Source organism: Aythya marila, assembly GCF_965140915.1.
Source record: "Aythya marila genome assembly, chromosome: 3".
In the NCBI taxonomy this organism is placed as follows: domain Eukaryota; kingdom Metazoa; phylum Chordata; class Aves; order Anseriformes; family Anatidae; genus Aythya; species Aythya marila.
This window is the reverse complement of record NC_139044.1, coordinates 114,491,547-114,504,405: the sequence shown is the minus strand read 5'-3', so window position 1 is coordinate 114,504,405 and position 12,859 is coordinate 114,491,547. Positions and strand designations below refer to the sequence as shown.

Here is a 12,859-nt window from a genome sequence, read left to right as displayed (position 1 = left end):
GTAACACAATTTATAATAATGATATGTCTGATAGTAATATATATGATACTTAATAGTGTGCCCAGTGCCTGAGGAGCAGATAAAGGCTCCAGGTGCTGACTTAACGAAACCCCTAAAGACGTGAGCTTGGCTGGGTGAGAGGGACCTTTCCTGAGGCTCATTGCTTAAGGAGATGTCTGCAGATGTTCCTTGACATCTGCCGTGTTGAAGGCTAAATGTCTGCAAGTCCCAACCTCTGTTTTGCAATACTCTTATTGCTAAAAGTATTTTTTTAATGGAGAAAAGTGACCCGCCACTTTGCCACGGTGTCCCTGGCAGTGTCCTTGGCTGCCCGGGCAGCAGTGCAGCAACCCCCCAGCACCTCTCCCCGGTGCAAAGTGCAGGGATTTGGCACAGCAACATCAAAGTTTTGCAAACGGCGGAGCTGGTCCTCATCCCGGAGCAGTGGACAACTTGCTCTGCCTTTTTCACAGCTGGGGCTTGTTCCCCAGGCTGCTCCCTGCTTTGTCACTGTGTCTCCGTGGTGGCAGCCAGCCGGCCAGGTTGACACAAGAGCCCCTGTTGAGCGGCAGGGACAATCCTGGCCCTGCTGGGTGCTGCGGCAGGCGGAGCAGCCGCTGCAGCAGGCAGTGAGAGGCAAAATGGCTCTGGCTGTGCTCTTGGCAGCGCTCCTGGGACTTGTTATTGTTAAGTGGTTTTTGTTTCAGCCGAGAAACCCGAGCTGCCCTCCTTGCATTGGGAGCTGGATCCCGTGGGTTGGAGCCGCGTTCCAGTTTGGGAAAGCTCCCCTGGAGTTTATAGAGCAAGCCAGAAGCAAGGTAAGGGCTGCGGCAGTGTGCCTGCCTCTGGGTGTGTGCGCTTCCTGCAGGGGGGAAGGCGAGGAAAAACTTGTGTCTGAAGTTTCAGCCTGGCAAAAGCGATCAGCCCTTTCCTGTCACGCATTGTAAGGTCGGGAGCATTGAGCTGGTGAGGGCTGGGCTTTGTGTCAGGAAGCCTGCTCAGCCATGGGTCCGAGCTCTGTGCTGGAATCGCCCTGCTTGGACTCGGCTCCGCTGCTGTTTTGCTTGCGCAGTCTGGCTACATGTTAATCATGGTTTCACATAATTCAGGCAGCCCTGTGGCTGGGACCAGGAGCCTTATTATTTTTGTACCTAAACTTAGGAGACACTTCTCAGCATCAGCTAGCATCCCACAGCACTCAGGAGAGGCACAGGCATTCCTGGCAGGCAACTTGGTCCTCCTAACAAATGTACCAAAGATGGTTGTGAAGATTTACCCACGGAGAATGTGCCTTTCTCTCTGTCTGTCTATACAGTAAGAGCCTAAACAATTCATTTCAATTAGATACCTAATTTCTGAACAGCTAATATTAACTGACATAAAATCCACGTTCCTGTTTTCATTCAGTGATGTTGGCACCTGCTACTGATGCAATATTTTCAGCCCCAGGTGTTCAGTACTGAAGGACCACACGGCCCACTACTTGCAAACGCTATCTAAAAATGAAACAGCTCTAAAATCCTGCAATTTGACAAAAGCACTAATAAACATTGGATGTTTAAAATCTGCTTTCTTTTTTTTTAACTATTAGATTTCATATTTATAAATACTTCTTTGCAGTTGTGGGTGTTAAAAACTCAGAGTGTTAAATGGAAACTGAGGTCCAAGTGTAATCAGCTGAATGAGGTGTAAGAAGAGCATCACAAGCTGTGAACATTGTAATAAAGTACATTGGGTGTACCGTAGGGTTGTATTAATATGTTTTTCTTACATCTTTCGTCTATGCATAGCATGATCAGTATTTTTTATTCATCCAAGAACAGAAATTTCAGACTGAAACCTCATTTAAGTCCATTCTCCTACATTTCAGGAACCATGTCATATAATACTTTAAAAAAAATGATCAACCCTCGCTTGAAAAACTGTCATAATGCTTCTTTGGCTCTTCTGTTACGAGGCTATTAGAGCAGCTCCTTGTTCCATTGAAAACATATCCTGGTGGCAGCCAGATTAAACTGTCATTTCCAGTGCAATCCCCTTTGGGGACAGATATTTTACGATGACATAAGCTTCCTTTAGTTGCTTTTTTTTTTTTTTTTTTTTTCCCTAGGAAGCTGTTAACAAAGTCTCTCAGATTAAATTTTTAAAAGAAACCAGACAGAAGCGTCCTGCTTGAAGGTTCATTTACATCTTGAGTGAGCAAAACTTCTGCACGTTAAAGAACACACTGAAGTACAAACACACACTTGGCGGCCCTGGCTCCTCTGAGTTTGTTGTTGATCTCCCTGTGGCCCTGTAGGCCATGCTTGGTGCTGTGGCAGCTCCTGTTGTGCAATACCTGAAGGACTTCAGAAACCCAAGGGCCAGCATTTGTTCAGACAGAAAATAGACCAAGAAATATTTTTAACAAAGGGAAGCTTGAGATAAGGCAGAAAGAGAAGACTTTTTTGGTTTTGTTGTGTTTTTTTTTTGTTTGTTTGTTTGTTTGTTTTTTGTTGTTGTTGTTTTCTTATAGTCTCCTGCTTCTTAGCGCCTTTCTTTCAACTGTTTCCTTAGTCCAGCACTTCAACATCCTCCCACATGGTGACCTGCCTCCCTCTCTGTGCTGAGGCCAGGACAGACAAGCCTTTTCCTGCCTGCTCCTTTTTAAAGGACTAAGCGCTGCCTCACAGTGCAGCCAAATAAAACAGGTGCTGCCTGCCAAAGGGGTTGTTACCAGGCATTGCAAGGGTTGCAAAATACATCTGCAATAATTTCAAGCTCTGTAATACTGCCAGAAAAGGGTTAAGTGTCCTTAGCACGAGCAAGCTGAACACGAACAAGTCTGTTCAGAAACAGGCTTCAGGCAGTGTGAAAGCTCCCCAGCTGCGTAGGAGTGGTACTGTCAAAGGAGACTTTCACACTTAGAAGCTTACTCTCATAGATTAGTCCTTCAGCCTGCCACAATGGCATTCTTTTTCTGTCCTGAAGGGTTAAACAGTCTCACTGCTGTCTTATTTTGTGCTTCTCCTTCACTGCTTCTTCCCTCAGGTGCTGGGGCAGCACACCAGATTTCCTTTGCTGCCAGCCCGCGCTTTGCTTGAAGATCACTGCCTCTGTTTTCCTCCTATAGAAGACTATGTGGGCTGGGAGAATTGTCACTTTCCCCCCCATGTGTCACGAGTGGCTCTAACAAAAGCAAAATTCCCTGCTCTAATAAAATATTTCATCTCTGGTCTATTAAAAGATACCACCTCTTCCTCCTGAAGCCACCCGGCTTCAATTTCAAACGCTGTTTGGTGCAGTGTTCCCTGTTCATTGGGAGTGCCTTGGAGACCCTAAATGTGAGCGGAATTTTCATCTTGCTTTCTCTGCCTCTGTGTAGCAGCAGGTCTCCTCCTCAAGCCCTGTTTCACCCAGAGCAAGTAGGTGGGAGTGCAGTGGTGACAGGCAGTACCCCTGCTCCATCGGAACCCGCCCGTAATGCAACAGTGTCAAATCCAGAGCTGCTTGGCAGCTTGCTCCAGCAGCTGATTCTCTTACATGAGAAAATGAGGATAATTACAGCAGGACAGATGACAAGTCTGTTTATTCAGGTGTCTGGCTCAAGCAGTGGTTCTTGGTAGATGCACACCCAGATGAGCATATGCTGCCTTCTGCTTTTCCCTCCAAATTTCTGGCTGTCAAGAGTTTAGGGACTTGATAGGCTGGGATTTGCATCCAAGTGATCTAACTACACTAGCCTAACCCCTTTTGTTACCCTGTGCATTTTGGCTTCCACAGCATCCCGTGGCCCTGAATCTGTAATTTAACCAGGCACCTCGTGAAGAAAGTATTTTGCCTAGCTTTAAACCAGCTAGCTTCTAGTAGGTGCCCACTTGATTTTGCGATATGAGAAACTTGGAATCATTACTCTTTTCTTGAAGTTTCCATACTGCTGTTCATCCTCCTGTGCATCCCTTCACATTTTCTATCTCAATATATCCCGTCCAAGACGGAATGGGCAGAGACACCTGTTAAATTAAAGGTGTGGACACAAGGTTTAGATGCTTGCTGCCCTTTCTCCACTCCTTTCCTAGGAAGATGAAAGCTCTCATTATCACTTGCATAATAGATCTTGGAGTCGTGTCAGAATGTGATTCTTCTGGTACTTCTGTGATGTTTATCTTCAAAGTTTGCTCTAAACTCCCAAATATCTCCAGACTATCATCAAACTTTTCATTCCTCCTTGTAAGCCATTTAGTAAAATGTTTAAGGCCACTTGTCTTTATCTCTTTATAGAGAGCACTGGGCTCTCCTCCAGTACATCCACTACCTATTCTGGTCTTCACTAATGCTTATAAAAATTGGAGCAGTGCTGGAATGATTCTGTGAAGCTTCCCAGCTCCTCCCTCAGGAGCATTTTAGTAAGGTGTCATGTTTGCTTATCGTTCTGCTGGCACTGAGCGTGATTTAACAGATCAGGTAGGTAGTTCTGCAACTGCATATGTCAATCCTTCTAGAAAATTTAATATTTATTACTGATTGACCTGGCACTTGGTTAAGTAGTTGCAAGCCTGTTACATTTAATACATTATATTTAATACTTCCTTTGAAAATAGTCCATCACCCCCTAAAGAAAGGTTCCAGGGTGAAACTTGTCTCAATCCAATGCAATTGCGAACTGATGCTTCTCCCTCCCATGGTTTCTTTACACCTTGAGCATTTATCAGACTCTGCAACACACTGGGAGACTCCTTGCACCCAATACGTTCAGAGCAGTGTTTACTCTTGGGGGGACATTGCCATTAGCAGCTCAATCCTCAAACTTTTTCCAGTCTGCTGTATTTTAATTGTACATTTAAGTTATCACATACTATAGTTATTTGTGTTTTCCTGCATGACACAGAATTCTGCTCTCTGAAAGACGTGCCTTTGAATATCCCCCATCACTGTGCTATTCGACTAAGCCGACTTGTTCTGAAGGTCCTGTTTGGAGCTTTCCAATTTTAATTGTGTTTACTACAGGTTTAATTTGAACTATTTAAAATAAATGGCAGTAGACTGGATGGGATTTAACACCAGGTTGTTCGTGTAGGTGTTTACAGGTGAGCTTGGTGTCCAGCTTTACCAAGGGGCAGTGGACATGTACCTCATCCTGTCCAGTGGAGCCTAAGGACGGTCTGGCTCACTTCATCATAAGAGGTGTGCTGTAGCTGGTGAGCTGAATCAGGCTTTAGGCTCCCCCCACCATAGAGACGAGATCTCCATCGACTGTGATGGAGCTTGGGCATCTTCCTCACATTTAATCACCTAAAATACAGAAATGCAGTCACAGAATCACAGAATCACAGAATTTCTAGGTTGGAAGGGACCTCAAGATCGAGTCCAACCTCTGACCTAACGCTAACAGTCCCCACTAAACCATATCCCTAAGCTCTACATCTAAACGTCTTTTAAAGACTTCCAGGATGGTGACTCCACCACTTCCCTGGGCAGCCTGTTCCAGTGCCTCACAACCCTTTCAGTAAAGAAGTTCTTCCTAACATCTAACCTAAAACTCCCCTGGCTCAACTTAAGCCCATTCCCCCTCGTCCTGTCACCAGGCACATGGGAGAACAGGCCAACCCCCACCTCGCTACAGCCTCCCTTGAGGTACCTATAGAGAGCGATAAGGTCGCCCCTGAGCCTCCTCTTCTCCAGGCTGAACAAGCCCATCTCCCTCAGCCGCTCCTCATAAGACTTGTTCTCCAGGCCCCTCACCAGCTTCGTCGCCCTTCTCTGCACCCGCTCAAGCACCTCGATGTCCTTCTTGTAGCGAGGGGCCCAAAACTGAACACAGTACTCGAGGTGCGGCCTCACCAGAGCCGAGTACAGGGGGAAGTGTCTCAGTCTAACAGTGTGACCGTAATTGAATAATTAAGTTCATTTGGAGGTAGTTACTAATTCAAATTTTACTTTATTTGAAAATTCATTTAAATACATTTTACTGTTCATTTTAAAGGTAAAAAAAAAATATCAAATTTAGAAAGAAACAAACACAGTGCAAACTCCCTGACTTTTACCAAGCCTGATGCTGTTATCCATGAAAACATAAAAACACTTAGCAAACTAGCTGTTATTAAAACAATATTTTATTTATTATCACCCAAAGAGTTTAAACATTCTTTCTTTCTTTAATAATTTACAGTTGAAGGACACAATCAAAATTCAAATGATGTCAGGAAGAATCTTTTTCTTGGCTTCAAAGAGCTTTTGATGGAGCAGGCTTTCGAATACAGACCCAAACAACAAAAGACATGGTTGAAGTCAGTGACATTAGCCATGTGGGCAAAGTGGATTCAAAGCTTTTCAGCACTCCAAACAGATAAACAGAAAACTTTTTAACACTCTTGTTAGCATTATAACCTGCAAGAGAAAATCGAGTTCCTTGATGTGGCTAGAGACCATGAAAGCCCCAAACCACTCAATTTGTGCAATAACTTTGCCAAAAGACTTCTGTGCAGACAAACATCAGTGCTGGGCTTTTGATTTCCATCCAAGGCTTTTGCCTCTGAGCAGAAATCACCTTCACTGAGGAAAAGACAGAAAAGATGCTTCATTTCCTAATTTTGATTTGTATGCCTGAATCTGACAGCCCGTAGATTGTGCATGCTTGTTTGCTAGTTTGAAGTATCTACAAGTATCAGTGATCTTTTTCGTAATGGAAGAATTCAGAGGTAAATGTGTATTGCTGAAAGTTCTGAGAGGACTCTAAGATACTAGATTAAGGGAAGAAGTTTAAGAGAGAATAAAAGACTGTTTTATGCTGTCAAAAACCTTCCCTGAATATAAAGCTTAACAAGCTCCAACTAATCTAAGAGTTTGTTAATCATTTTGATTAATCCTTAAGCACCTGTACAAGAAAGATACCACTGGTATTAGCAGACCCTTTAAACTAGGAAAGGAAAAAAAAGTTAAAAGATGCAGGAGTGGGGAGTTTTTGTTAGGAAATCATGAACTGAAATAGATAGGATTATGGAGTTTGTGATGTGGGTACTTTGCTGTGGCAGCCAAGGGATGCTGTAGATTTCCATCACTTGGTTCTTTAAATCCAGGTGGGCCATACTGTTTGAACTGTAAATCAAACGTGCCATACTGCTCTCAGGGAGGGAATCTCTTCTCCTCAAGAGGTCAGGCAGGCACCTGTAATGTCACCAATCTGTGAGTCTGCAGATTTTGTTCCGATGCATCTGCATCTTCATGCACTGCTGAGCCAAGGCATGCAGAGAGCCAAAAGGAGCAGCTCCTCTCCCCTGACCTCCCCACAGGCCTGTCCCCTGCCGGGGCTCCCTTAAAACGCATTAGCAATAAAGTAAAAGTAACATGAAGTCTCTCTCTCTTCCAGCACGGGCCTGTATTCACAGTATTCGCTCTGGGAAAACGATTTACTTTTGTGACTGAGGAAGAGGGAGCTGAAGCCTTTTTTAGTTCTAAAGACTTAAATTTCGAACAGGCAGTACAACAAGCTGTTGAGAATGCAGGTAAGTGAGCTCTTGCTCTTTTTTTTTAACGGGAATCAAATCTAATTGCCCAGGAATGTTAAAGGCCCAGTCCAAAGCCCATCACCTTTTTGATTATGTCTTAAATGTCTGTCTTAACCCATGACCATGCTCCAAAATTCAGGGGAAATGGAATTCCTTCATGTAGCTCCAGCACTGCAAGTCTGTGAAGTGATTTGGGTTCATTCACAAGGATTCAGAGGTTTCTGAACCAGGGACAATTCTTGTCTTATCACCAAGCAGCACCTTTCAGAGATCAGGTCCTATCCTGCAGCCAGACACCCCACCCATGTGTAACAGGTTTGGAGCAATAGTGTGTTGTCCTCTCACGTAATTTGCAAATCAGTTTGTCACAGTGTTTAGTTGTTATCCTGTAGTACAACAGTCATCTGAAAGGGCTGTGGTGTATATCCCATTGTCAGTGGCATATTCCATCAGCATGTGTCCTCATATCTGTGGAATTGCACTGACAGGAATTACTTAAACTAATTTGGTAATTCGGGGTGTGAAATGAAAGAAAAGTGGGCAGAGAGACTAAATCACAGAATCCCTGAGGCTGAAAGGTACCTCTGGAGTTGATCTAGTCCAAGCCTCTGCTCAGGGCATGGTCACTTACAGCAGGTTGCTCAGGGCCCTGTCCAGCAGGGTTTGGAGCATCCCCACAACCTCTCTGGGCAGCCTGTTCCTGTGTCTGACCACCCTCACAATAAAAAACTTTATGTTTCAGTGGAATTTCTTGGATTTCCATGTGTGCTTGTTGCCTTTTGTCCAGCCACTGGGCACTGCAGAGAAGAGCCTGGTTCTATCTTCTTTACTGCCCCCACCATATATTCATATGATGAGATCCCTCTGAGCCTGCTCCTCTTGAGGCTGAGCAGTCCCAGCTCTCAGCCTCTCCTTGTATGACTGAGAGGATGTGCTGTAGCATAAAGACCCAAACTTTTTCTCACTGGGTTCATTTAATTTCCATTTCAGCTGTTTTTGTCCATGTAGAGAGTGCGTGTGCATCTCTGCACATCCCCACTGAAGCTGGGGGGAGCTCTGTTGATTACTGGTTCTGGGACTGAAGCCAGAGACAGGAAGATATTAGACTGGTAGAAGCCAGGGGGCTCACCTAAATCTTTACAGGGTGAGAACAAATGTTTCTGGGAGTTTCACTCCAGAAAAATGAGGGCTAATGCACTTAGAGTCACAAATTATATGAAAAATTTTTGATTCTTTTCTTTTGGTGAATACTTCCCAAACTTTTCTATTTCTTTTCGTATTTAGTTTCTGTTCCTGCAGAAGCCTTTTATCAGAATCACGGTACCCTGTACAGCATGATGAAGGGAAAAATGGGTCCTTCTAATCTGCACATGTTCACGGGCACTTTGTGTAGGGAACTGCATGAGCACATGGGACACCTGGGCACCAAGGGCGCAGGCGACCTGAATGACCTGGTAAGGTAAGGGAATTTACAGCTCTAATGCATGGGCATGTGGGAGCAGAGATGTTAGAATAAAGCAGGTGGAGCTCAGGCCTGCAGGTCATCGGAAATCTGTGTCAGGATGCTCATCGCTCCCAGCTAGAAGAAACATTTTAATTACTTATGTTGAAGAAACAGCACAGCATCTTCCAACAAGTCTCGTTTCCCAAAAGATGGGATGAAAGCTTTACGTGTTCATAAAGAGCAGACAAAATGTTTCATCTTCAGCAGGGTAAAAACTTTCCATGTGAGTCAAGCCCTGCCCTGTTAAGCAAGAGCGTTGTTGTAGACTTTGTGGTGCTGGAACTTCATCCTTCATGTAAAAAAATCCCTTAATTGATGGTTTCATGGGACAAAAACACAGCTTTTAACTCCTCCTTCCTGAGCACGTTGAGGAACACCTGTACCTTGCCTGTGCATCAGGACTACCAGTTGAACATTGCCTCTGGTGTGGATCTGTCTCTAAGAGCCCATACCCAGGTTGGCTTTTGCTGGCATAATGCTTTTTCTGCATAATACATTTAAGATACAGACTTGTGCTGCAGGTAAAACACTGAGCACCTGTCAGCTCACTTACTGCAGTTTTGATTAATGGGGGAAGAAGGTGGGGAAAAGGGCCTTTGAAACCTCCCGTCTCTCCGTTCCAGTGGTCTCAATAATGGGGTGCAAACCTCCTCATCCCGTGATGTTCCCCCTCTGAGATCAAAGTCAGATCTGTTTCTTGTGAAAAACTGACACTCATCAAATGGGTAGTATACACCACTGCTTGTTCTGCTAGCATTGGCTCACCTTTTCGTGTTATTCTGTGATTCTGTGATTATTCACCCGCCTGAATCCATCTGTGGGCTTTTCCCTGGGCTCAAGTATCTGAGGGCAGGGACGGACCTGTTCCGTGCCACAGCAGCACCTGCACAACCCATGGGCCACAGCAGTTGCATCCGTAGAGCCAGCAGGTGGCTCCAGCTTCCCTGTGATCTCTAGAAAAGCAAGAAAGCAAAAGCTCTTGCCTGAAATACACTTTCAGAAGTAGCTGGAAGCCAGCGAAGACTGCATAAGGCTTTTGTGGAGCTAGAGTACAGATGAAGGGGCCTGGGAAAGGAGCTCGGGGTTTGCAGGATAACAGGGTGAGACAAAAAGAAAACAGAAAAGCGTCATTCTGTACAGCAAAACTGCAGCCAAAGGAAGGATTTCCCTGGGTGTCTGGTTGCAAAAGGGGTTGTTTAATGCTCAGGAGGTCCACGTAGCTAACCTGAAATGAGAGGGGTGGTTACTGGGGAGAACGGGACCTCAGCTCCCAGAGCCTTTCTGCCACTGTTCAAGTACCAGCTGTTGAAGTTTGGCGACGTTCAGGGGACTTCCCTCAGGTCTGTGCATCTCGCAGCCCCAGATTAAAATCTGTGACAGCTGTGAGCAAGGTGTGGACCTTGTGGCAGCTCTCCCATGCTGTCATGGCACAAGTCCCCCAGCTTCTTCCCTTGCAGTTAAACGCTCTGCACCCTTACCTAGGGCTGCTCCAAGAGCTCTCCCATCTCCTGTAAGTCACAGGGATCTCATCCTTGCAGGCACGTCATGTATCCAGCGGTGGTGAACACTCTGTTTGGGAAAGGCATCTGCCTGACAAGTCAGAGCGAACTCAAGGAGTTCGAAGAACATTTTCAGAAGTACGATGAGGACTTCGAATATGCTTCTCAGATGCCAGAGTGCTTCCTGAGGTAAGGGAACGGGGCTGATAACTGTGGTGTGCCCATTATGGGCATTTTGCTTGCTGGGATATCAACCATGAGGGGCGTTCTCCTGGAGGGTGCTGAGCTGTCTTTAGCAGTGGTGCATCCTTGGCTCATACAGGGTTTCAGATGGATGCCTCAGAGAAGTCCTGGCCTGGTCCAATCTATTTCTCCTGGCATAAATTGGAGGCAGCCTTGCTCAGGGGGGCAAGGTCCAGGTGGACCTGGCAGGGAGCAGCAGAACAGGGCAGAGGGGAAAGAGCTGAGCCTAAATGTAACTCCCAAGCTGAGAGCATCTCCAGTGAGGCAGCTCTCTGCTCTTCTTCACACCTTTGTTATTTTGCTGGCACTCTGCCTGCAGGTTACACAGCGGCACCGTGGCAGAGCTCACCTTGGGTAGAGGCAGCCAAAACCCAAGGAAAGAGCTTGCAGAGCCCGTCAGTGCTCCTGGGACCATGACAGCACCTTGAGCACCTCGCAGCCACCTTCAGAGAGAACTGAGGATGCTCTAAAAAGAGACCTTTGTTTTCTCAGAGAGGATTGTTCGTGAAAACATTGACCTAAGCGGTCTGTCCAAAGTCAGAATGAAACCTCTAGTGGAGTAACTGTGAAAATCCAGGGGTTTCAAGTAACAGGTCCTGGCTATGAAGGTCTCAGACGTGCTGTTCCTCACATCAGTCAACACCACTGCCAGGCAGACTGACCATTCATCAACTGGCTGCTGCCTAGGGGCTCTTGGAAAGAAACCAAGGAGTCCTTCTCATGGAAAAGGAAACGTTGGTTTGTGCTGCCTCGGTTAAGTGCTTCTTGTTTGTTGCTTTTTTGTACAGGAACTGGTCTAAATCCAAAAAATGGCTTCTAAAATTATTTGAGAAAGTAGTGTCAGATGCTGAAAGGACCAACCCTTCAGAGACCACGTCCAAGGTAAACATCCGAGGCTAAGAAAAAGATGACTTTGCTGCAGATTCTGACTGAAGGAATGAAGGGCAGGATTTATTTCTGTGCTGGGAGAAATGTACCAGACATCTCAGCTTTTATAGATATACCTCAACTGCCCAGTATTGCTGTTTCCTACATAGGTCAGAGCCATAATTCTTGAGCCGCACTCCTCAATTTAGTTTGCTTCTGAGGCTTTACATCTTCAGGGAATTTTACACCAAGGGATCAGCGCAATGACCCGTAGCTAGCCTCTGGTATCGCAGTTACAGCGAGCAGTTGAAAGAGGTGAAGGAAAGTCTCTTTGGTTGTTTCTCTGAGGGCACTGGGCTGTGAAATTTCAAAACCTCACATGTACTATTTTAAACCTTGGTGTAGACTGATTAGATCCTCCAGCAGCCAGATTAGTGGGGAAAAAAAACAGATAACTGGATTGGAAGCCAAGTACCCTAAATATTGATTGTGTCAAAGCCATGATAAGTTGTCCCCCTGGTTATTCTCCTTAGCTATGGCAGGAATTCTGTCAATACGGCTGACAAGTGCGAGGGCGGACTGGCCTGGGAGTCTTGATCAACTGAATGGTTACAGAACAGATTGTTAAACAAACCAAATTTTATTTAGACTTTAAAAGCTTCACATACTGTGTTTTCTTTTGTAAAATAGAATGATGGAAAGAAACTGGGGGCTGGAGAGGGAACGGTGGGAGGTAAGAAGGTGCAGGAAATAGGAAGCCCATAGCGTTGTAGGGAATTTGGAAAAAGAGTGATCATTTTTTTTTATTCAAGATCAGCCTTTTCCCTCTGAAAACCAGACAAGAAACTTTGTCTTGAATGAATGGTTGGGTTACATTTAAGGAAATACTATAAACAAAAACTGGGGCTAGAGTATTACACAGTCGCTATAATCTCAAAGCTATTAAAGTCCCTGGTTAGGTTGCTAACAAAGCACCTGGAACTCTTTCATAACTCGGGGCTTTGCTGATAGATCAGACCATCTCTTCATAGCAGTCACCTCTTTGGCAGGAACAGGGAGAACATCTTCGTTTCCTTTCATTCAGTCTGTTCTATCCAATGTGTAGGCTCTTCAAAAGACATGAGCAGGAATTAAAGGAAAAAAAAAATTCTTTTTTCTTTCTTGCACATGCAAGCAAAAATGGAGAGTGAGGAAGTAAGATCCCCTGCAAACTTTAAGAAAATGGAGGGCAGGGCAAGTATTCACATGGTGCCTTGACTTCT

At 45.2% G+C, this 12,859-nt stretch overlaps 1 protein-coding gene across 3 annotated transcripts in view; it reads left to right on the top strand.

Annotated features, from left to right (window-relative positions):
• Positions 1 to 425: 425 nt before the first annotated feature.
• Positions 426 to 12,859, top strand: part of CYP39A1 (cytochrome P450 family 39 subfamily A member 1) — a 34,113-nt gene continuing 21,679 nt past the window's right edge. For all 3 annotated transcript variants that reach the window (XR_014317176.1, XM_082756698.1, XM_082756697.1), the window contains exons 1-5: positions 426 to 818; positions 7,346 to 7,481; positions 8,769 to 8,943; positions 10,527 to 10,676; positions 11,519 to 11,612. Coding sequence is in view for 2 of the 3 variants with exons in the window: in XM_082756698.1 (XP_082612824.1) it covers positions 642 to 818; positions 7,346 to 7,481; positions 8,769 to 8,943; positions 10,527 to 10,676; positions 11,519 to 11,612 (732 nt within the window). In the remaining variant the exon portion in view is untranslated. The remainder of the gene's footprint in view (positions 819 to 7,345; positions 7,482 to 8,768; positions 8,944 to 10,526; positions 10,677 to 11,518; positions 11,613 to 12,859) is intronic.